Source organism: Aythya fuligula, chromosome 1 (genome assembly GCF_009819795.1).
Source record: "Aythya fuligula isolate bAytFul2 chromosome 1, bAytFul2.pri, whole genome shotgun sequence".
Classification (NCBI taxonomy): Eukaryota; Metazoa; Chordata; class Aves; order Anseriformes; family Anatidae; genus Aythya; species Aythya fuligula.
In genome coordinates this window covers 48,099,228-48,122,595 of record NC_045559.1, presented here as the reverse complement: position 1 = coordinate 48,122,595, position 23,368 = coordinate 48,099,228, and the positions used below count along the sequence as shown (strand labels likewise).

Sequence of the window (23,368 nt, the reverse complement as noted above, 5' to 3'; positions counted from 1 at the left end):
GGTGTAGATTAATAATGGAGGTAATTACCATGTCAAATCAGCACTCTCATGTTTCAGATTTTTAAAATACCAGTTACAAGTGCTGCTTCACTGAGAAGGGAGACCCATACCAGTTTCAGATCTGAACTGGTTGAAATTCATTCTCCTTTTGAATTTTTCCTCTTGAACTTATTTTGTTTGCATGAAACACATTCATCCGACATGTAACTATCTGCTTTCACACTGGGAAGTACACCCTTGAATCAAAGGAACCAGAAGCCTTTGTTCAAAGACTACCCAAAGGACATCACAATGCAGGACAGGGAGAGCCACCTAATACCAAGTCAGGAAGCACTGCAGAGTGAACCTCACCAACATCCCTCACCTACTTCATTGCCAAGTCACTTGGTGGAGGGATGATAATCTCTGGATGAAGGGCAGGCCCTGCCAAGGAAGGGATGCTAACATCTTAACTGACCACAGCTGTTTTTACAAAGAAGGTCTGACTACAGACCTAAAACATACCCAGTTGTTTCTTCTGTTCTTTGTCTACTTAGCATTTACAATCACAAAGCTCCAGATCTTGCTGATGTCTTAGATTTTCACATATATGTGGTTTCAACAAATTTACCTTCCTTTTCCTCTTCAAAATCCATTCCAGACTGGTTTTAAATACGTTTACTGTAAGTACCCTTAAAACAGTATCATTTTTCTTGCTTCGGGGACTGAGCTATTTAACATTATTTATAAAATGCTATCATTAAAATGACAAAAGCAGCATGACTGCAGTAAACCCCACAAACTGTATTTTTAGTATTTAAGGCACCATAAGCAGTATTTGTATTCTGAGACGTCCCAAGTATCATAGCACTTTAAAGCCATTTTCTAAAGTTTCATCTCATGAAAAACAATTTGAAAACAATAGAAAAAGAAAATCCCCACAGATACAGCGAAAGACAAACCTACCCTTCTCACTGTCACTGAAAAGCCTTTTCCACAGGCCATACAATTCTGTACCTCGTTGTCTTCTGCCCATTTCCTGTTGAGAGCTTGGGTGTGTTTGATCTATTTAATTAAAAAAAAAAAAAGCGTATGTAATTCTTACTCATTTGCTCTATTACATTGCATACACTACCCAATGCTGTATAAAAGCACCAATTCTGCCATGATACCGAGAGCTTATAATTCACAGAGAAACCTAAAAGCAGAGTTAACCTACAGACAGCATTACGGTCCTTTTGCACCACAGGAACATCTTAATCACTGTGGAAAGATAACCTGCCACAAATATGATGCAAACTTACAATTCTGACAAGACCCACAAAGAGAATCAACAGGTTTGCTTCAAATCAAATGATACCTGTAATGACTGGTTTTCTCGGCCTAGCTCCTGCATTGCAGCAGTAGTGTTGTCCAACTTTTTCTTCATTTCTACAAGTTTGGCTTGAAGCTTTTCAATTTCTCCTTCACTTTTTATACACCTGAGGATAAAGAGTGAATAGTCAGTCCAAAGGCAATGTGCTCTGCCTCCTTTGGGCAGGTTGTCATGACTGAGAAGAGTTAGCCTCATAAAATCCGTCTGAAAATACACTTGCTGTGAAAGTTCTTGGCTGGAAAAATATTCTGTTGTAACAACCAGTTTAAGATTATCTGGCATTGCTCCCAAATATCTGGGGCTTTTTAATACCTGGAGTTACTCCCAGCACCAGGGACAGTACTGAATGCAGCCCATTAATCAACACGCCCTGATGAGCATCACTGTGCAACAGAACACTCTCACAAAGCATCTGCAGCAAATCACTTCAGACAACAAAGCAGAAAGTAACCTTTTTCTTTTAGCAAGGCCACCTCTCATCAGCTGAAATTCAGTTAACTTGAAACACAGATTTTAAAGGGTGTTTTTCTACTAAGCTGTAAAAGTGTTACTGGATGAGTTCAGCACAGTATGACAAGGGATAGCCAAAGAAAAAGAATCTCATTTGAATTGATCCCATCCTTTCCCAAGGCTTACTGCTTAAAAGCCAAGCAGCAAGCTTGACAGGACGGAATAAAGTTTTCCATTCTGCCTTCACCAAACATCTCAGGAAATAAGGATGGAAGAAGTTTCCAGTCTCACAGATGTTGTAAACCTTATAATCTCTACGTTCAAGCCACTCCTGCTGGTTTACATGTGCCTCTTGCTGCCTGAAGGAAAGCAGCTCTGCTTATGTAAGTCTTAACGACTATGTCGTAAAGACAACAGAAGAACTGGAGAAAGGAAGATATTAGCTTTTTAGGAGGAAGAAAATGCCTCATATGAACCTTAGAAAGTCTCTCTAAGCCAATTACATGTTCAATACCCTAATGATGAGCAGTGGGCACACCTAGAAGTCCATAACCAAATTCTGTGTTATTGGAGGCACTAATGAGTCTGATCCAGGTTTCTGGATGACTGCTGCATCTATTCTGATTCATTCAAATGAATCGAGTTCCAAGGAGTCTCAGAGTGACAGAGAAGATAAGTTTACTCAGGTAACAGAGCCAGGCCTTGCATGGTTCATGCAACAGATGACATGAAAAGCCACAACCTACACACCTTAAAATTCCAAGGCGCCCAGTAGGGACGGACATAAATCTTTAAGCGGAGGCACAGACATGTGGCTTTAGTGATAAAGTAAGGTTCTGATAAGCCTGCCTGATTTCCTACAATACGGTCACCCTGTAAAAGCTCACAGAGTACAGTTCGTTCACAACACCGCTTGCTGCGCTTTGGCAGGGACAACAGAAGGTTCCAGTTTGGAAGCCACAGCCCAGACAAGCATGGATTTAAGTACAGCATGGACGCAGAGCTTGAGTCAACTGAAAGTAGTTTTCAGTGCAAGGCTACCCATTTCCCAAACTACACTTCCACCTCATCATGACCACTGCTCACCTCTCCAGCAATGCTCTTCTCTCATCCTGGTTATTCTGCACTGTTGCTTCCAAGACAGCAATGTCCCCACGTAAATCGTCCGTCTGTTTCTCCAGCTCGCTCACTCGCCTCTGACTGCTTTGCCACTCTTTCTTCATGGTAGCCAGATTTTCATTCAGAGCTGTTACCTGCATGGTGAGCTTGGCCTCCTTTTCCTCATGTTTCCGGTTTTCTTCTTCTTTCTCTTTTACCTCTGTGTGCTAAGAATATCAAGAAATAGTGAAAAACAACCTTCCAAGTATTCTTTCTGTATTCATTAAACTCAAATGAGGCAAAGAGTCTTTACCATACTAGAATCATTACTTTTAACCAATGGACCCTATTACACAAGACTGTCATCCTAGTGAAACTTCCTACACTCTTAAATGCCTCAAAGATTTTTGATCTTGACATTTAAAAATTAGTGTGATGTAAAACGTCAGACAACTCTATGCTTCCTCTCTGCCCCTGAAAGAAAGAATCCAAAGGCACATTCACAAAACAGTCTTACAGTCTCTCACATACTAACCAGTTTATCTTGAATTTCAACACATTCTTTCTTCAGTTCTTCTTCTCTCTTTTTCAGCTGATCTTTGACAGCTTGTTGGTTTTTTTTCTCCTGCTCCAGAGCTGAATTCATATGATCTATTTTGCTCTGAAGCTCTAATTTCTGTTGAATCAATAGCTGTTTTGCATCCTTGAGATTTGATACCTCCTGTTAGGATACAGAGCTAAACGTTAAAGTGGCAACATTGAAACTTTTGCTGACAAATTCAAAACTAATGCAATTGCTTTCCAGGGAGAGCACAGCAATAATTTTTCATTTTATCACTGGAAGAAAGGATGATTTTACAGCATAGAGTACCAATGATTTTCATGATCAAAGACTTTAAACTTATACAATTTTTATGAATAATGCTCAATTTTTAAAATAAACTTAAATTTACTGTATTTTTTCTACTAAACTAGCAGAAGCTGTGCTGGATTATTTTTTTACTGTTCTTTGAAAATAAATGACTGTTGTCATTTTCTAGAGTCAGTTCTAAAATTTACTTCACTTTGTTCTTTGGTTGTAGTAATCAGTTTAAAAGCATAATAATGACCAAGTTAAAAACAAACACGGATGGGAAAAAGCTGGCTTCTCTTAGTCTTATAAGTATAAATATATGCACTAAATTTTATGCAAGCAGGATGATACATTTGATTTTAAACTTTTGTTTGTTTTTCTGTAATAAAAAATATGAAAAAAAAATCTTGAGGTAGAATACTCAGTTAAATTTATAGGAATCTCTTTCCTTAAAATTATACAGCCAAATGTACAGGTACTAAGAGCCTAACAGGGGTTGCCAGTTTTCCAGAAATCAAAGTTTTCAACAAAAACTAAAGCCAAACCAAAGACAGAGAGAGAACATAACCTGAGGACAAAAGGATGTCCTATAAGAGTGTATCTTATAGGATAAGAGTCCATTCCCTGACAAGAAATGGGAATTAGAGTATAGGCCTGTAGGAGACAATTTCTGTTTTAGTCTGAATCCTTGTATGTAGATCAAGAGATGAATGTATTAAGCCGCCGTTGGTGTACACACATTTCATAGTGTGAAATAGTTTGTTTTACTGAAGATTTAAAGTTATTTAATTGAAGTCTACAGATTTTTACCCTTTAGACATCTCATTTGACTGTTATGATTTTGGAAAACAGTCTTTTATGAGGCTCCCGATGTTGTGTCCCTCCCCCCACCCCAAGTGTGACTTTTTAAGACATTTTAAAAACCACAGCATATCAAGGAAGTTTCACACTCTACCACACATATTTGAGAAGTACCAGATGTTCCTAGAGCATCTGGAAAAGTTCATATTCATGACACTTTGGGACATCTTTTCTACACTTCAGAATTGTCAAGCAAGTGTATGTGCAGTGAGTCTACAGTAAAACAGAAAAAAAGCCCCGAAACTAAGACAAGTCATGTGATCTACCTGGCCAAGCACACTGGTAATTGGAGCTCCAGTACTATCACTAATCAGGTCAGCATTGCTCAGGAACCCCAGTGAAATCTGTGCTTTGGTTCCCTTATCTATAATACTGATATTTACAGCAACCACCTTTGCGAAGCCATCCCAGATAATTTCTGTATTTCTGATCAGATAACTGAGCACATGAAGATTCATTTTGTTTCAATATACCTTCTCATATTCTTGCTTGCAGACTCTGAGCTCTTCACCCAGCTTGGCACTTTCTTTTTCAAGTCTACTCTTTATTTCCTGGAGCTCTGTTGTTTTACATTTTTCATTAGCCAAGTCTTTTTCTTTCAAAATCTTGAAGAAAAAAATACATATACAGATATATATACATACTTAAAAGGTGATAGAAAAGTGACTTCTTCCAAGTCCACAAAAAAAATAAAATAAAAAAAAACACCATCTAGTACCCCAAATCCTTAATTACAAAAGCTCTAAGAAGGAAAACATCCGTCACATCTCTCTATCCACAGTTAGCAGGGCAAACAATTAGCAGCATGTTTACAGTTTTATATTTAAAATTAATAATGTTTTTCTGCATGTCTAACCACTTAGTACAAATTATCAGTCTATTTTAAAGCAAATTCATTTCAGCTGTCTGTTAGCAGTCTTCAAGCAGGAGGTTCAATAAAATTGCTGTTGCTATGCTCTACAACAGTGGTATGCCCCCAAAACAACCCCTGTTTAGAGATGTACCAGGAATTAACGGGGTGGGGAGAGGGTGAGAGGCTGTGTGTTTCTGTGGGAAGATTTCAAAAGACAGAGACATTTACCCTATCATTCTGAAGATCCTGTAGCATTTTGGTCTTCTCACCCAGCTGCTGCTCCTTCTTTGATGCATCCTGTTCCAGTGCAGACTTTGCTTTCTTCAGTTCCTGGATCTGCTGATTATTATTAGCAATTCGATTTCTGCTGGAAACTACCTCTTCTTGAGCAAGAGCAAGTTTTTCTTCTGTGGACTAATTACAAAGACAACTCTGTAAATTATCTGTCAGTATAAGAGCTTCAGATACTTGACAATCATTTAGTCATTTTCCACAGAAAAACTGTCACATAGCATGCAACATTTTACTTCAAATGTTGACAAAGCATAATTACAGGAACTTCTGGGTCTTGAGGTTATGCCTAGCAAAAACAAAGTACCCCAGAAACATTTCCAGCAGCAGTACCTACTCCATCCTTCCACATACAAAATGCGAAAACATCCAGAGGGCAAAGAAGGAAAAGTGATTGTTTGACAAAAAGAGAATGAACTTGAATTGGCTTACACAAGTTGATTTATTCTCAAGGTAAATGTACTACCTTATAATTCTATACAGCTGGTATTTAAGCAACAGAAAAGCTACACTGTGAAGTTTCCAGGAGTGATTCATTATTACTGTATTTTTTCCAATGACTTAACAAAACTAGCACTAGCACAGTCAAGAAATTTTTGAAAATCCTGAAGTGAAATGTGCAACCTAAAAAAGCTAGAATCAGAGCAAAATGTTTCACAGTCTCATGTGTATCAGCATTTCAATTCAATCAAATCTTAAACTTCCAATCAGAATCTATTACATACCATAATTTAACCGGCCTCCAACTCTCTTTATTTCCAGGGTGCCCTCATTGCAGCTTTTCAATACATAAAGGGGTCTTATAAAAAGGATGGAGAGGGGACTCCTTAGTTGGGTACATAGTGATAGGACAAAGGAGGTATGGTCTTAAATTAAAAGAGGATAGATTTAGATTAGACATTAGGAAGAAATTCTTCACTCTGAGGGTGGAGAGGCACTGGCACAGGTTGTGGATGCCCCATCCCTGGAGGTGTTCAAGGCCAGCTTGGATGGGACATCCACCTGATATAGTGGGTGGCATCCCTGCCTATGGCAAGGGGAGTGGAACTGGGTGATCTTTAAGGTCCCTTCCAATGCAATCTCTTCTATGATTTTGTTATACAGAAAAAGACATCTCTATACAATAGGTCACAGAAACCCAAGTAACAATCTCAAACTCACACCCAAGACTCATTCTATTTGCTCACAGCAAAGGCAAACTTTGAGGCTCTTCTTAATTTAGTATTGTGGAAGAGAGGGTGTTGTGATGTTTTTAAAGCCTTTGGCTTAGCCATGGACTAGCTACATTTAGGAGCATGTCATTTCACAAAGAACCAAAATGGAAAAAATAAACAACTCATCCACTAAGTCACCAAAATCATGGTACTTGATGGAAACATTTTATGCTAAGATACACAGTGTGAGGTGGGGAGATTTATTATTAACAATTAATTTATTACCTTCTGTGCACCAATAAGGATTTAAATTCTTTCAGAATAAACTACATTCTTTTAGCTGTTACTCCTCTTACTTAAACCCTAATTAAACCTCTTGTACTTGTTGTTCCTTTAAAAAAAATCACTAAACTTCAACAACCTTGACTTCACTTAATTGTACATCTGTTTTAAGCAGCTCCTGTCTTCATTTAAAAACTGATTTCTGTTTCCTAATCCTTACTTGTAGAGTCTGAAGTGTTTTACTGGTAGAATGAGATTTAGTTTGAAATACTAACGTGATGGAACACTGCTGATCCAATACCATTTTCTACAGCTTCAGTCACTTAAAAATTCAAACTGCCTTTTTGAATTAATTTGCAGGCCAATTATTTGTCTTCTGATCTATAAGTTTACTATTTAAAACTTCACAAGGTTTTAGCTCAAGAAAAAAATGAAGCAAAATAGTAGGTGCTTTTGCAATTTCAAGGTTGTAGCAGAGTGGGTCCTTCAGAAAAGAAAATAAGCCCTCTCTATTTCACTGTGGGTGGTGGAGTACAGTATTTTCCTACAACTGAGAAAGGATGGGAAGTGTAGCATCATCACAAAACACCTTCACAGGAAAACCCAATAGTTTTTGCAAATTTAGAATGAAGACATGTCTTCATTCTGAAGACATGGCTTTTATTCAGATTTGCTTCTTGCAGAAGTATGATTGTAGACAATTTTGTACAGGATTGTAGACAATTTGTACAGGATGATAAAATTTGGCTATGGAGTGGGTAGCCCAACAAAAAGCTTCACCTATCAGATACTCTTCCCTCAACCATCTCCAAAGTGTCGGTACAGGACAGGCAATCTGACTGTGCCTATGCCCAAGCTAAGACAAGGTGAATGTCCTTAAAAGAGGAGTCAGTATTCAGCTTGCTCTGCAATGTCTTATATATAAACGTTTGCAATATAAGGGACTCTGAATTTTGAGCACAATTTATCTTACTACAGCTAATGCACAGCAAGTGGCTCTTAACTGTGTTGTGATTAACAATAATGCTACTGGCCTTAATTGAGAAAACATTCAATGTAACTTTAGCAGTAAATCCACCTTCTATCTATCTGTGCCTTTCTTTCTGCCTTCCTCAGAAGTCCCTCACAGCACCCTCTGGAAATCAGCAGAAATCCAGCACATGGCTAAAACATTCCAGTTATTGTCCTTGCTCCTGGCTCAGTCTCCAACTAGTTCAGATGGATTCTTTTGGACTCCTGAGGAGCTCACATCTTTAACAGAAAATCACCTCTTCAAAATCTGATGCCATTCACCTTAATTATTGTTCAATTTTGACATCGCTCTCCAAAAGCGGTAATATAACCCCAGTCATGAGATTACTCTTTAGGATGACAGAGAAAACCAAATGCAAGGAAAACATACAGAACAAAAGAAGTCAATCTGGACTAAGTGTAAATAAAACCACATGTTAGGTTGACTGGCATAACTAATTAACCAATTAAAAGGAAATCTCAGCGCAGTCCAGTACAATTGGGCTGTTGCACTGCAAACAGGCCACATGGAGCCACCAGCAGAACTAGCCAGGTGCTAGGTCCTGGATTCATTCCATCGAAGTGAGGTGCACAAATGAACAATTTTAGTCTGCATGCCCCTCTCCCCCCACCCAGCTCACAGAAGGGGCATGCCGTTATTCACAGATGATAACCTAATGTCGCTTCAGTTCCTCGGCAGTAGGATTAGACTGACCGCAGGCAACTTAGGCTCCTAACTTAGAGACTTGAGGTCTGGCAGCACAAAGAGCATCCAGAACATCCACTGAAGATACATGGAGAGTGGTGCCAATATCAGAGGCAAAGAAACTTTCTTTTGAGAACACAGAAGAAACCAGGACTGACTACAAAAAGCACAAATGCCAAGACCAAAGAGTATTTGGCAGAGTTCAGGAGAGCAAGATGCACAAGTATGTTTGCACTAACTCAAAATCAAGGCAGAAATAATAACAGCTCTTCATTTTCAATAAGTCTTGTAAATAAAAATAGGCTTTTCCACAAAAAGGAATCCCATTTATAGATATAAATGATATATATATAAATATATAAATAATACTATATAACTTTTACAAGCACTCAAATCTTGCCCAATTTCTTTTTTTCCATCAGAGACAAAAACATGAGTTTATTTACTGTTACAGAAGGCAGGTTGTTTAAATTAAACTGAATGTGCAGCATATCGTATCCATAAGACTCTAGCTATGTTCTCACTTTAGAATTTGCTACAACACTTCTCACTTTTGCTCTGGGAGACTTACAGCTTCACAGTTTGCATCTGGCTAACACTACATAACTTGGTCCTTCTGTTATTGAACCAGAAACTGAAGTGTTAAGGGGGCGTTCAATTTTTCAGCCTGTGCTGCTGGTGTGCCAGGCAGCTGCCCGCTTACTCTGCCTCTAGCTAGGCATAGCTAGCTCTCACGCAGTGCTGCATCCCCAACTGCAAAACTTCATGTAAGCATTACTCACTTTTTATCACACTCCAGTCTCACAGCTCCCTCAGCCCGAGGTGACCAGCAGCCAAGCAGCCCGGCAGTGATATTCCAGCCAGAAGCCAGCAGATGGTGCTCTGCGTACAGCCCCGCTCACTGGGCTTCAAACCATGCTCACTAAACACAGCTGTGCAGGGACTTCATACTTCTGCTACAAATCCTGCAATAAGACATCTAAGCTTACCTAATACACAAGTTCTAAAAAGTTCTTCTACTGTCTACCAATAATATCAAGACCATTCTGGACCCCAGCCCTCCTTGGTTCCAAACCATCCAAAATTTGTAGCTCTGGCTCAAATCATCTGCCTTCATTAAATAACTCCCCTAAGGACAAACATAATGCACATAACTGGCTTGACTATGAATCTTTGCCACAGAGTTCTTCTGATTTGAGTGGTACTTTTGTGTTCAGCTCTCCAAACTAGCATTAGTCTTCCTTGACACTTTTTATAACTAGTCTGAGAAAGCAGCAAAGAATATCATTACTATTTTAGTTTAACATTGCAATGAGACGGCACACTTGTGATTAAACATATATTGGCCCTGTCCTTTTTCCTCTCCTGGATTTTACAGAAAAAAAGCAAAGCGGTGCCAAGCAGACCTCACCATCCATAATTATTGTAAATAACTATAAATAAATAAACAACCATGCAAACAGCCTCCAAACTGGTACATCACCTCAGCACCGAGGACACCGATATTTCGCAGGCTCTTTAGGCTCCACAGATATTTACATAATAAATCGTGTTACCTGTTCATATTAACAATCTTATTCTCCTGTTACTAGTCACCTTATTTATATATTACAGGTGTTGCTGGTCACCTGTTCCTATCACCTTATTTTACCTTTTTGCATTGATGTTCCATCTCTCCCTTGTTACCATCCCAATTCAGGTTTAAAAGCACATGGGAGACCTACTGTCCTATTTTATATTTGTCAGAACTAGAAGTCATCTAGCTGGCTTAATAATACTTATTCAGAGCTATCTTTGCAGCAAGCAATATTTAAATGAACATCCAATGCTTGTACAGGTCACTGCATTACCAATTTAAATTATACCATAAATACCAATGTGTTGATCTAAACACATTCTGGGAAATTAACTCAGAAAGGAGGTTAGCAAGCTATAGTAACTAACCGTATGTTTAAACCACCTTTGCTTGTTAAGCAGGTCAAAGTTCTTTATACCCTTGCACAAGGATTCAATCAAGCAGCACCAAAAATAAAGCTAATCTGACGTGCAGGAAAACGTGGCAGGTAATCTAATGTCACAGAGGAAGAGTATGATTAAGAGAAATCCAATGATGTACACATAAAGGAGCTACTTTTCTTTTTCTTAAAGGAACTCAAAACATTGAGTTTGGCGAGGACTCCACAGCTCATATGGAGCTATCTGAAATAGCCACAAAACCTTTAATATTTCAAGGATGGGACTGAAAAGACTACACTGGGAGAAGTAGAAGGGACATATTAAATCTAACCAGTCACCAAAAGCTCTCTTTATATATAGTGAAGGCAACAGAAGCCAGCATCTAAAATGGATTGGATGACCAGTTCTCCAGAAGCACCTATTTAACTCGAAGAACTTCAGGAAATCTTAAAACAACAGTGTCACACAGACAATGACTCCCTCTCCAGCTTTGCAAGTGAAAAGCGCCAAAGCCACACATCTCTGCAGCATAGTATGTCTTGGAACAAACCTGAGCATTTGTTTAGCACTGACATGAGGGGATGGGGCGGGGGAATGGAAAAAGGATAAAGAAACACCTGTTCTTATCGACTCAATTCCCAGCAACATCTTTTTGAAGGCATTACATCTGAATACCAAACCAGGTAAATTCTGCTTAGGAATAGCAAAATCTTGGAGGATTACATTCAGACATCTGCACTCCAGGCAGGTCCCTAAACCTACTGTTTTTATCAGTATAACATCTCTCAAAGTCTGTAATGAGCCAGGAAGAAGCAGAAGGGGCAAGGGCATAGGAGCAGACTGACAACTACAATTCTAGTTAAATCGTCTAGAAGGCAGTGGTTACTCACATGCTGTCAGTGACTTTGCCCTAATTAGCTACACTATTTAAATTAGTTGAAAGCTACAATATATACCACCATCACCACCACCAACAACAAAAAACTCAAAAAAGAATATGAAAATAAATCATCTTTCACTTTGCACCCACAGGTCAGATTGCCATTGCAAAAATGGAAGGGTAGTTCAGGTAAGGTGGCAAATACGCTTGGCTTTCAATTAGTGTCAGTATGTCCTTTGTCCCAGGGGAAAGGATTGAACAGCACTATATTCTATATATAGAAGCAAAGAGCTTTTTTTTTTTTCTTTCCCCATACAGTTTTTGCACTGTTTCTGTATCTTCAAAATGGATACAGACAGGTCTATTAAGTCACAAATAACATTAAAGTGTCTCTAAGTACCTTAAGGTCCTGCCTGGTCGCCAGCAACTCAGACTCTTTCCCGTAAAGATCCAGCTGCAGTTTTTCCATGTTTTCCTTATATTTTTCATAGGTCTTCTGTAAGTCTGCTAGTTTTCCTTTCTCTGTTTTAAGCTCCTGAGCTGACAAAATTGTCTGCTGTTGCAGCTTATTCTCCAGTTCTGCCTGAAACACAGGCATACAAAGTGTCAGTTAAAGTTACAGATAGTATGCTTTATGATGTCAATAAATCATATTGTTACTGAAAAACTATTTTTACTGAAAAACACTTATGAAATAGCAATTAAGTAACCTAACATAAACAGTTTTTATAGCAATATTTTGTAACTAATTTCACAACAAAATTAAATTCACTTTATAAGACTTAGTAAAACACAGCAAGACCAAACATTTTAAATTTAAATTATATATATAATATATATATATATTTATTTTTTTAATCATACAGTGTCCCTAGACAAGCTAAAGCAAAAGTATGATCATATAGTACAGGGCAGCTGAAGCTGGCAAAACATTTAATAGTGCACAGCACACAACACAACATTCACTAATGTAAGACATTTGAACTATTTCCACTATAGTTTATTAGTTTCATTCTGTCACTTAGATAAATTATTTTGCTATAATGAAAGAGAGTTTAAAACTGCCATGGACATTCCAAAACACTGCAGCGTTCGTCTAAACTGCTCTCACAAAACTGTCTACTGCTTTACAAGAAAACAGCAGCTCTTACTTCACAGTATCCTCCTGGGTCAAAATAAAGACATACAATCTAGCCATTTTTACCAATTTACTGAAACTCAGCTCCTAGAGAGTCTGTATATTTCAGCAATGGCCATTGAAGACTTTGTTTCCACATCCTGATCTTACCCTTTCCAGCAAGACTACAGTAAATAGCTGTTTATTCCAAAGACATTGGCATAAAAGCCACAGCACATATCAAATTTATATTAATTTTCTTACACGAGTAAGGCCAGCCTTACCTTTTCTAAAAGGGCAGTTTTTAACTCAGCTTGTAGTGTTTCACTGTGTTTTTTCTTCTGCTCAAAAGATTCCTTTAGGTCTCTCAGCTTTCCCTGAAGATGCTGCTCACTTTTTTCTTTGTCTTTCAGAAGACCCTGAATTTCCAGTACTTGTGCACGTGCTGAATCAAGTTCTATCGACAACTGCTTAGAGATCTATATTCAAAAATATTAAATAACTGTATATAATTTTAATTTACATCATTATTTGCACATGCTGTAGTATGTAAACTGTGTGTATGACAAATTGCAAAGCTCAAGAAGTGAACAGACAAGTTCACAAACGAAAAAACTGTTAAAGCTGAAGATAAAGTCTCTGGTCCAACCCCCAAAGGACTGCTCGAAGTTGGGGAGTGTCCACTGGTTGCAGTAACCTGAGAGGCTTGCCCTCAGCCTGCTATGCTCTGGGCTGAACAAACCAAGGGGCCTCAGCTGCTCCTCATACATCTTCCCCTCAAGAGCCTGTACCATCTTCATAGCCCTCCTTTGGATGCTCTCTAATAGCTTTATGTCTTTTTTATACTTTGGTGCCAAAATTGCACACAGTGGTCTTGGTGAGGCTGCACCAGTGCAGAGTGGAGTGGGACAATCACTTCCCTTGACCAAGCTAATAATGCTATGCTTGTTGCACCCCAGAGTACAGTTGGCTCTCCTGGCTGCCAGGGCATATTGTTGACTTATTTTCAACATGGCAAAATTATGCAGAAAACACCCAGACCCCTTTCTGTGGGGCTGTTCTTCAGCCTTTTGTCCCCCAGTCTGCATATATAGCCAGGGTTGCCCCTTCCCAGGTGCAGAATCCAGCACTTGCTCTTGTTAAACTTCATACTGTTGGTCATTTCCCAGCTCTCTAATTTGCCAAGATCTCTCTGCAAGGCCTCTATGCTTACTAGGGTCAACAGCTCCTCCCAATTTAATATCATCTGCAAACTTCCTCAAAACATTTTCTAGTCCCACACCCAAGTCATTTATGAAAATATTGAAGAGAACTGGCCCTCAAATGGAGCCCTGGGACACCCCACTAGTGACTGGCCGCCAGCCTGATGTAATCTTGTTTGCTATAACCCTTTGAGCCCGATCCCTCAAGCCAGTTGTTCCCCCATTGTATTATGCATTTATCTAACTCTATGCTGGATATTTTGTCCATAAAGTTACCGTGTGAAACTGTATTGAAAGCTTTACTGAAATCCAAAAAGATCACTTCAACTAACTGGCTTCCCTTGGTAAACTAGGTGGGTAGAAATTAAGTTCATTAAGCAGGACATTCCCCTCATGAACCCATGTTAGCTGTGACCAACGACCACATTGTCCTTGACGTGTTTTTCAGTAACTCCCAGAATAATTTTCTCCATAATTTTATACAGCATTTACCTTTTGCCAGGCAATTTTATATCACCTAATTTCAGTGTCCCAGATGGGTTACAATTTGAGAACTGCAACCTCTTTTTTTTTTTCCTCATTAATCCCAACATATGAGAATGAAAATGAAAATGAATCTTTTAAGCATTTGTTATTATTCTTTTCTTGATTTTTGGAACTCTGCAGACGGCTTACCCCCTCCTTTTTTTCCAGTGAGTTTTTCAATTCATTCCTCTCTTTAGCTACAGACTCTGTTTGTACCTGGAGCTGTTGTTTTACTTCTTGGTAAGATTTTTCCTAAAAAAAAAAAAACAACAAAAAAACAGAAGACAAGCAAGTATTTATGTGAGTTTCTAAGACCAGTGACATGTATTTTCACAGGAGCTACAAAGCATTCTAAAAGAATGCTTTTCTTTCTAGTGAAAATGCTTTTCTTCTCAGTTGCAGACATCTTCAGCTAAAAATATCTCTAGCCATTAACAGTGATAAGTCTAAGCTGAACTCTGCTGATATTTAGTACTTCAAGGCAGACATGTGCCAAGAAGTTTTTCTGATTAGGAATAATTGCCTTGGTTGAAGCTGCTGTTGGCAGCCCTTCTTCTTATGGCAAGCAGTAGGCTTATTGCTCTCCTCAGGATCCATAATTTCTTGATGTTCTAAAACTCATGAGTAAATAGATTTGCAGAATTAGTACACAAACATAGTATTTGAGTATAAATTGGAGAGAAAATCCTTCAAGCTTTTAGGAAAAACACAAATGTTTAAACAACAATATTTAATCAAGCCTCTAAGCAAAAAGGCTTATCTTAAGAAGGTGAAGTAGGAAAGGAAAGTGTTATTTTTAAGTATTAGGAGGGTTGTTTTTGTTGTTATTGTTTTGTTGTTGTTTGTTTGTTTAAGAGTAGGATAAAAGCAGCTATACATGGATTCTGGGAAATACTGAAATACTGACATGCAAAATAGGAAGGGAATGAGAAAGAAACTCTACCACGTTCTGAGGGTAGGGCTGTCAGTAAACCTGTATAAGAAAATTTATAAAATATATACTTTTATAGTAGTCAGTCATGTTACCAACAAAGCAAAGGGGGAAGGAAAAAAAAAGTACATTCTAAAGCTACCGGGAGTACACTCTTCTTACCATAACAGGTTGCTCTGGTCAAGTGTTTGTTACTATACTGTCATGTGTGAGACCTCTCTGAAACTCAAATAGTTCTAGTACTCTTATAAAACTTTAAGCTAGGCATCTCCCAAAAAAACAGCCAGTTGGATCTTGTGTGATATGAACTGATGTCTACCACAGTAAACATTGAGACAAAAATTCAAGTTAGGATAAAAATTCAAGTTAGGACACAAGTATAAACAACTAAAATCAAAATCTGTTTTTCCTTAAGGAAATTAACTTTCTTGCACTTATGTGCACTGTTTTCAGAACAAAAATAAAATCTTAATATCACGTTGTAAATACCTCAAACTTAAGCTCTAATAAAAAAAAAGTCTACTAACCATTTCTGCTACAGCTGCTTTTTCTTTTTGTATTTCTTTTTCTAATTCTTCCTTCTTTTTTTTGAAGGATTCAGAACTTTTTGAGAGCTTCTCTTTGGTAGCTGTAAGGTCCTTTAATAGGGCATCCTTCTCTGATTTCACCTGTTGCAACTCCGATGTTGCTACTTGCATTTTACAGTCTAACTCCTTGAGTTGTTTACTTGTATCTTGACTTGATTTCTCAAGGTTTTGTTTGAGGCTGGCATTTTCCTCTTCCTGCTTTGAAATTTGCTGTTTTGCTTGTTCAAGGGCCTCAGATTTCTTCTGTAAATCCAATTTAGCACTAGACGTGCTGCAAATACAGAGCAAAATAAAGAAAAATAAAACTTTTTTAAAAAATTCTCCTTCACAAGATTCTTTATATCATTAAACATCTCTACTTAAATATATTAACTGTAGAATTAATTCAAAGAATACATTTTCCTTCCAGAATACAGGCATTTGTCTCTCCAGTGAAGACATATAAGCTACTATAAACACTATTCTAAGATGGATTTTCCTTCCTTAAATATTGTGAACAGAAGCTACCCCTTTGCTTCTTATACATAAATTGAAAATTAATCTTTGAAAGTTACAGAGCTATGGATAGTTAGAGACGGACCTTAGCGTGTCAGCCTACTTAGATATTTAGCTGACAAGCACAGTGAATATATCAAAGTGTGTTAAATCACTTCAGCCAGTGATTCACAGAAGATGATGTGGCAGATGGAGTCTGCATGGCAGGTAAAGTGCAAGAAAACAGATGAGATATAACTCAGTTCTCATAGCAGAGGGAATACATCGCTTTTATTTATGATTTTAAGAAATCACAGGAGAGAAGAATAAAATTTCAACTGTAGTCCAAACCACTCTAATTTAGCTTTATATCTAACTTTGAAAAGTATTATAGCACAGGGTATGCATACACTTCTCTTTCCGCTTCAAGTTGTTTACTCAGTTCTGCTGTTCGGAGGTCTAATTCCGTAGATTGCTGTCGCTGCTGCTGTAATTCCTGAAGAGCTTGTTCTTTGCTTGTTTTAGCATCAAGAATGTCAGCTTCAAGTTTCTGAGATAGAAAAACAAAAAAGTTAGAGCCATCAGAACAGAGACAATAAAACAAAACAACAATAAAAATCAGAAGTCGTCCAGTAGTATTTACTGTAAAACGTGTTTACTGTAGAAAGCAGTCACAGTTCTCACACACAGTCTATTTCATTAGCTGGCCACTTGTCTTTCATTATTTAGTTCCTGCAATACTTTTGCTCCCCCAGAAGTGATCCGTTTTGGTAAAACATTCTGAAATCACCTTTAAGTTAAATGCCAAGCAGCCATTTTACTGCAAAGTAGTAAATAAAATGCAGAAATCTTTAAAAGGGCATACACAGTGTTCAGCTTTGGGGCCCTGTTCTCAGCTCCCAACAAGTAGTTTCAGCAGTTTCAAATGACTGGTGATTTACATATCCCCCAACTCTGCCATTCTGTGTAAATACAAAGACATGAACTACAGCTATTAAAAAAAAAAAAAAAAACAAATAAATAAAAACTGTGCTTGTTTGGCAGAAGGTTTCTTTTGTTTTGTTTGTAGAAGATACTTGTTCATTTGCATGGAATATAAAGAACACAGGAGTCCTCAGCAACCAGGCACTGCTTGGACTCTTCAACACACTGGCTGTTTTATAGATGCTTCTGCTTTCATGCAGTGGCCATAAAACACCATGGTCACCATGGTCAAGTTTCTAAGAGAACATTCCTGAGGGTTTCAGCCTTTTTTTTTTTTTTTTTTTTTCCCTCCTCTATCATTTTTAATACCATGCATTCAACTGGAATAATCCTAAAGAATGGTGATGACACCAAGACTTGTACACAGAATTGCACTCCTGTTGACAGCATCAACAACCCTGCTCAGTTTCACACTTCATTTAATACAGACCTCATAAAATCTTGGGGAAGCAAACAGCATATTCCTGTATTTGAGCATTTAAGCATTTGAGTACACTGGTTACCTGTGATACATTAGCAAAAGAATGAAAAATAAAAGCACAAATGAAACCAGGCAGAAAAGCACATAAACAAGAAAAAGCACCCAACTCACTTTAGACAGCTGATCTCTTTCAAAACAGATACACAACACTGCAAAACTAATTCTTCATTGCTCCCAAGACCTATATATTACATGATTTTATATACCGTGATTTTGACCACTAAGAATGCTTAACAAGTATTGAACAAAATGTAAAGCCCAAATTTAAAAACACTGAAGCATCAGGAGTAATTCATCCTTAATGGAAAACATTAACGTAGCAAAATAACAAAAGGTTCTGCAAACCTGGCAGAATTATGTGCAATTTAAGAGAAAATCCAAATCCAGAAATGGAATATAAAACTCATGATCAAATTTGTGGAAAAATATTTCTCACGCACAAAAATCACGATAAAAAGCCCCCAGAAAGGCCTACTGAAAGGTTCCAGAATTAAATCAAAACAGACAGGTACTATTAACTTGGGCTAACCAACGTAACACATATTCACTGGTACCACTTGTAAAATATATAGACATGGAGACTTAATTTCAAGAAGTATTCGTGCTCCTTCTCATAGTATTTTCCAGGTAGCATAGAGGTTGGTAAAAGCACACATAGTGGAAAGTGACAGCATAAGGGCAACATCCTAAATCTTAGTATGATATACTAGCACAGAAGAGAATAGGATTAAAGGGCAGATCAGGAAACACCGGTGAAAAAGAAAACCTTCAGAAGTCATATTGATAAAATCCTTTCACTGTAATTTGAGCACAGCTTTTATGAAATACTACCAAGCAGAGGAGAACATCAGTTGCAGTAAGCTCATATACTGTGCTCAATACAAACCTTAAGCTGTCCCTCCAGCTCTTCGGTTTTCTGTTCTAAATAAAGACATTGCTCTTTGTGCTCTTTGAGATTGGCTTCCAGCTGAGCACAGTATTCCTGCTTATCATTCAGCTTAGTGGTAACTTGATCCAACTGACTGCTGACCTTGTTTAACTCCTGGGGTAAAATAAAAATAAGAGGGTTGTTAGCTTTTAAATAGCTTCCAAAAATGACTAATGTCCTCTGAATAAACGCTTTAAATGATCTAATGTGTTGAAATTAAAAAGGAAAAAAATGTTTTTTATTCTGAGAGGCAGGAAATTGAGTGGGAAAAGCACAAATTCTCTATGTTAAACATATCCCTCTCAAACTCTACAGGCTGTGAGCTAAACCTTAAGAAATGTGATTTTACTTATAAACAGAAGAGAAATTGTATGCAATAAATGCTCAAGATCCTTGAGCATGCTGTTAATACAGCAATAACTAGAAAGTAACACTACAAAACTTTATAGAAAATGTTGCTGTCTTCCTGAAATCAAGGAATCACTGAAGAAGAAAGCCAGTATCATGGGAAGAGTATGCTCTTCACATACTAAAGATGATTACAAAGCATTTTGTTCAACAAATAACAACATAATTTCTGCAAGAGACACAAACGCATTCACTTAGTAACCACTAAGATGACAGTTACATCCAACCTCCTTGCTCTCCAAGCAAGTTGATTTGTTTAACTATTAGGTATTATGTATTTAATTAATAGCTGCAAAAAGAGGTCTTCTGTTTATAGCAAATAATTATATTCCCACCCGAAAAACCAGTGCTCTTTAGAATTGCTGGATATTTCCACTAAGATTGGAGCAGCACTAATCCTAACAGTACAAATGTTTGATTCAGTACCTGGTAGCATGCTTCACTGGGATTAATGTAAAATAAAACATGCAGTTTTAACAAGCACCTTCTAGCTTTTGTGTCAGTTGGCATGCAGATAATTATTTCTGAAAAAAAGACATCTAATTTTGAAACTATCTGGGTATGCAATACAAGTTAAGAGTTTTCACTTGTACCCACTGCATTCTATAAACTTTTTTTTTTTCGTAACATAAGGATTAGAATTGAGTTGTACCCCAATACGGAAACTGAGAATACCAAATATGGTTTCCAATACGGAAACCATAGCCAAAAATACAGCAAGGATTGGATTCGTAATTAAGTTCTTTACACTATAAAATGTATCTGGTCCAGATTACAGCAAAAAGAACTGAATACCTATCACGTGGTTAAAATATCCTACATGATTATTTTCAAACGCATAGTCACATGTTTAGTGTGTAAGCACATTATTCGTAGGTTTGTAAGTAGCTTTTTAGGTAAGGTAGAAACATTATGTCTGTATGTTGCTCCTAACCTGTTGTTTATCTTGCAACGCATGCTGGGCAGTGTCCAGATGATTCTGAAGGTCGGCTCTTTGAGCAGCTTTTGATGCTTCTGCTGAGAGCAGCAATTCAGTTTTTGCTTTTACCTGAAAGACAAGTCATGCTTCACTAAAATATCTCTTTTACTGTAGCTGATTTTATTTTTTTTATATTCATAATTTGATGTGGTTTAGCAGAGGACTGGTTAGTGTTAGGTCAGAGGTTGGACTAGGTGATCTTGGAGGTCTCTTCCAACCTAGATGATTCTGTGATAATTAAGTTTAATAGTAAAATTAGCAGTTTTCATGTGTTAATTTAAAAAGATTTTTTTTCAAGTTTTAGCAAATAACCAAGATGTTAAGCCACAGTTCTTTCTTTGATATAAAAACACAAATTTAATTTAAAAAAAAAAAAAAAAAAAAAAAAAACAGTCCCACTCATTCTCCTCTAGGAAAGTGTTTTTATTCACAAGCAAGGAACAATGGGAGAGACTTACTGCATTCACACTCTTGCATGCCTTAGTAACCTCAGACTACATGCACATAAAATTGTTAGAAGACGAAGAAACAAGTAAAACATGCTTCCACATGTATATTTTTCTCTGTGCCTATCTGCATGTCAGGGAGCAACTTCCTACTCTTCCCAAAATAGCTAACTAGCTAAAAATTTATAGGGCAGGTATGAATGCTGCTGGTGCTTGCAAGCAATACTCAGGGTCAGATACTGTAGCATGAGATATACAGCACAGCAAAAGTATCAGAGCTACATCAGAAGAAGGTACTGAGTAACACTAATTAAAAAGACATCACAGTGTATTAATCCAACAACAGCAGTACTATGTGCACCAAGTGTCTTAATCTAGGAACATAATTGCTAAACATCTGAAAAGGTGTTGTGTATTCTTTATGATATCTGAATATAATTAGCTGCTTTTAGCTTAAGCAGCAATTAGGAGAGACCACATTGAATCCATACTTGGGATTTCCCTTGTTTAGTTCAATTAAATTGACAAAAAGGCAGCCTGCAATTTTTTGTTTGTTTGTTTTTGATAAAAGCCACCAGCTTAGGAAATTTCTAGGCAACAGCAAGATCTTACTGATTTAACAGACTGACTCTGATGCACAGAATCCAGGACAGCTAAAAGCTGTTTCGTGGATGATTAACCATTATGAATACAAAAAAGATGCTCAAGGACAAGTTTGCACAACTTGATTATAAACTCCGACCATCACCACCACAAAACACCTACCCATTAAAGAAGGAAAAAAAAAGAAATCACACCAACCTTGCCATCTATTCCTATTCTGAATCCACTTACATCCTCAAGTTTATCTGCCTTATTCTACTTCATTTATCTGTTAGTAGAAACATGCAATTCTTCCCCAATTGCTTTGTACATTCTCTGGAGAGAATACAGAAATCACAGACAGGATTTATCATCACCAGGCAGAACAGAGTTCCATTACCTGTACATCAAGTTGTGATACTTTCTCTTTACTTTCATTTAGCTGGCTGCTCAGCTCAGTGATATTTGCTTCCAGGGAGAGTACACGGTCTTGAGCAGCTCTTAAATGTGCCTTCTGCTCCTGCACTTGCTCATGCAAATTCTCTTGGGCTTGTTTATGACTTTCTGATTGATTCTTCAGCTTCTCTGTCAGCTGAGTTACCTGCAGTGAAAAAAGGAGCTAAATAGAAGACTGGAACAGGATGACCAAAAAAGTCATAAACCTGTTGAATTCTGGGGCATCTTATCATGGCTTTGAAGTCCCAACTTTAATTATTACAACGAAGCTCGTGGCATCAGTTTGAATAGCGTACGAGCTGAAAAATGAAGCAAAGTGACTGGTCAATTTGGCCTTACAGCAACAAAAACAACACACTGAAAAAACAACAGACTGAATTTTGGTATTGAAAGCTGGAATTACACCTATTTTTAAGATAAGAGAAACAAACATGTATGTAACCATTTTTTAAGCATATATTGCCAGCATGTCTACATAGGAAACATCTAGGAAGTTCTTCCTCTTTGCTGATAGCAAGGAGGTCCCCAAAGCACAAATACTGTGAAATGTAAGAAGCAAAAACTTCACAGTATCAAAGAAACAGCAAACAAAGTATAGAAAAGACCAAAGCCATGCTTAATGAAACAGAAATAAAGAAAATAAGATGCAATAATGAGAGAAAAAAGAAAGAGATCTCGAGTTTTTACCTGTATCTGCAATGCATGATTTTTCTCTTGTAGCTGGTTAAGAACTGCAGTTTCTCCTTCACCAGCCTGAATTTTTGCATACAAGTCCTCTCTTTCCTTTTCAAGTAGAGAGATATTTTCCTTGCTCTTTTGAAGCAAGGCCTCAAGATTTTGAATTTTTTGGTCCTTATCTCCAATTTGCCGTAGTACTTGCTCCAAATCATTCTAGAAAATCACATAGTAGCTTCCTTAATTATAGCAACCTTAGAAGTTATTCCTAACGTATAAAATGTTGGATACATTTATTTAACATCCTCTGTATATTCTGTTCAAAGTTTACATATTAAATTATTGAAACTACTATAAAGTCATGCAAGCTGATTTTACAAAGAAAATGCATTGAAAATAATGAAATTCTGAAATACACTTTCATGTGAGGATATATTACTATGTTACCTGGGCTTCTCGTAGCTTTGATGTTGTGTTTTGTTGAAGTGTCTGGTGTTCCTGGTGCTGTTGTTTTGCCTTATCTAACTGATGTTGCAATTCCGTGGAATTTGCCGCTTTTTCCTTCAGCTGGGAAAAAAGGAGGCTAATGAATGATCAAGCATCATTCAGTATTTTCATAGCACTCAATGTTTACTCTAGTGTCAGAAGGGTCTACTCTAAACATGAATATTTAAAAATTGGTATAAAAACAGAACTATGTGATGCTAAGTTATAGAATCAAAACCTAACTGAAGCATTCTTTATTATTAATAGGTAAGATCCAATATCATAAGCGAGAACTATGACACTATCAGACATATATGTAATTTAGTTCTCAAAAATATGAAAGATAAATAGAGAATTT

At 37.4% G+C, this 23,368-nt stretch overlaps 1 protein-coding gene across 3 annotated transcripts in view; it reads right to left on the bottom strand.

The window, feature by feature from the left end:
- Positions 1-23,368, bottom strand: part of EEA1 (early endosome antigen 1) — a 76,221-nt gene that overhangs the window by 7,090 nt on the left and 45,763 nt on the right. For all 3 annotated transcript variants that reach the window (XM_032208027.1, XM_032208028.1, XM_032208029.1), the window contains 16 exons: positions 22,972-23,091; positions 22,537-22,740; positions 21,794-21,994; positions 20,321-20,434; positions 18,937-19,092; positions 16,996-17,135; positions 16,052-16,382; positions 14,744-14,845; positions 13,151-13,345; positions 12,150-12,332; positions 5,698-5,883; positions 5,090-5,221; positions 3,438-3,623; positions 2,891-3,129; positions 1,340-1,460; positions 946-1,044 (listed from right to left, as the gene is read on the bottom strand). In XM_032208027.1, coding sequence (XP_032063918.1) covers positions 946-1,044; positions 1,340-1,460; positions 2,891-3,129; positions 3,438-3,623; positions 5,090-5,221; positions 5,698-5,883; positions 12,150-12,332; positions 13,151-13,345; positions 14,744-14,845; positions 16,052-16,382; positions 16,996-17,135; positions 18,937-19,092; positions 20,321-20,434; positions 21,794-21,994; positions 22,537-22,740; positions 22,972-23,091 — 2,709 coding nt within the window. The remainder of the gene's footprint in view (positions 1-945; positions 1,045-1,339; positions 1,461-2,890; positions 3,130-3,437; positions 3,624-5,089; positions 5,222-5,697; positions 5,884-12,149; positions 12,333-13,150; positions 13,346-14,743; positions 14,846-16,051; positions 16,383-16,995; positions 17,136-18,936; positions 19,093-20,320; positions 20,435-21,793; positions 21,995-22,536; positions 22,741-22,971; positions 23,092-23,368) is intronic.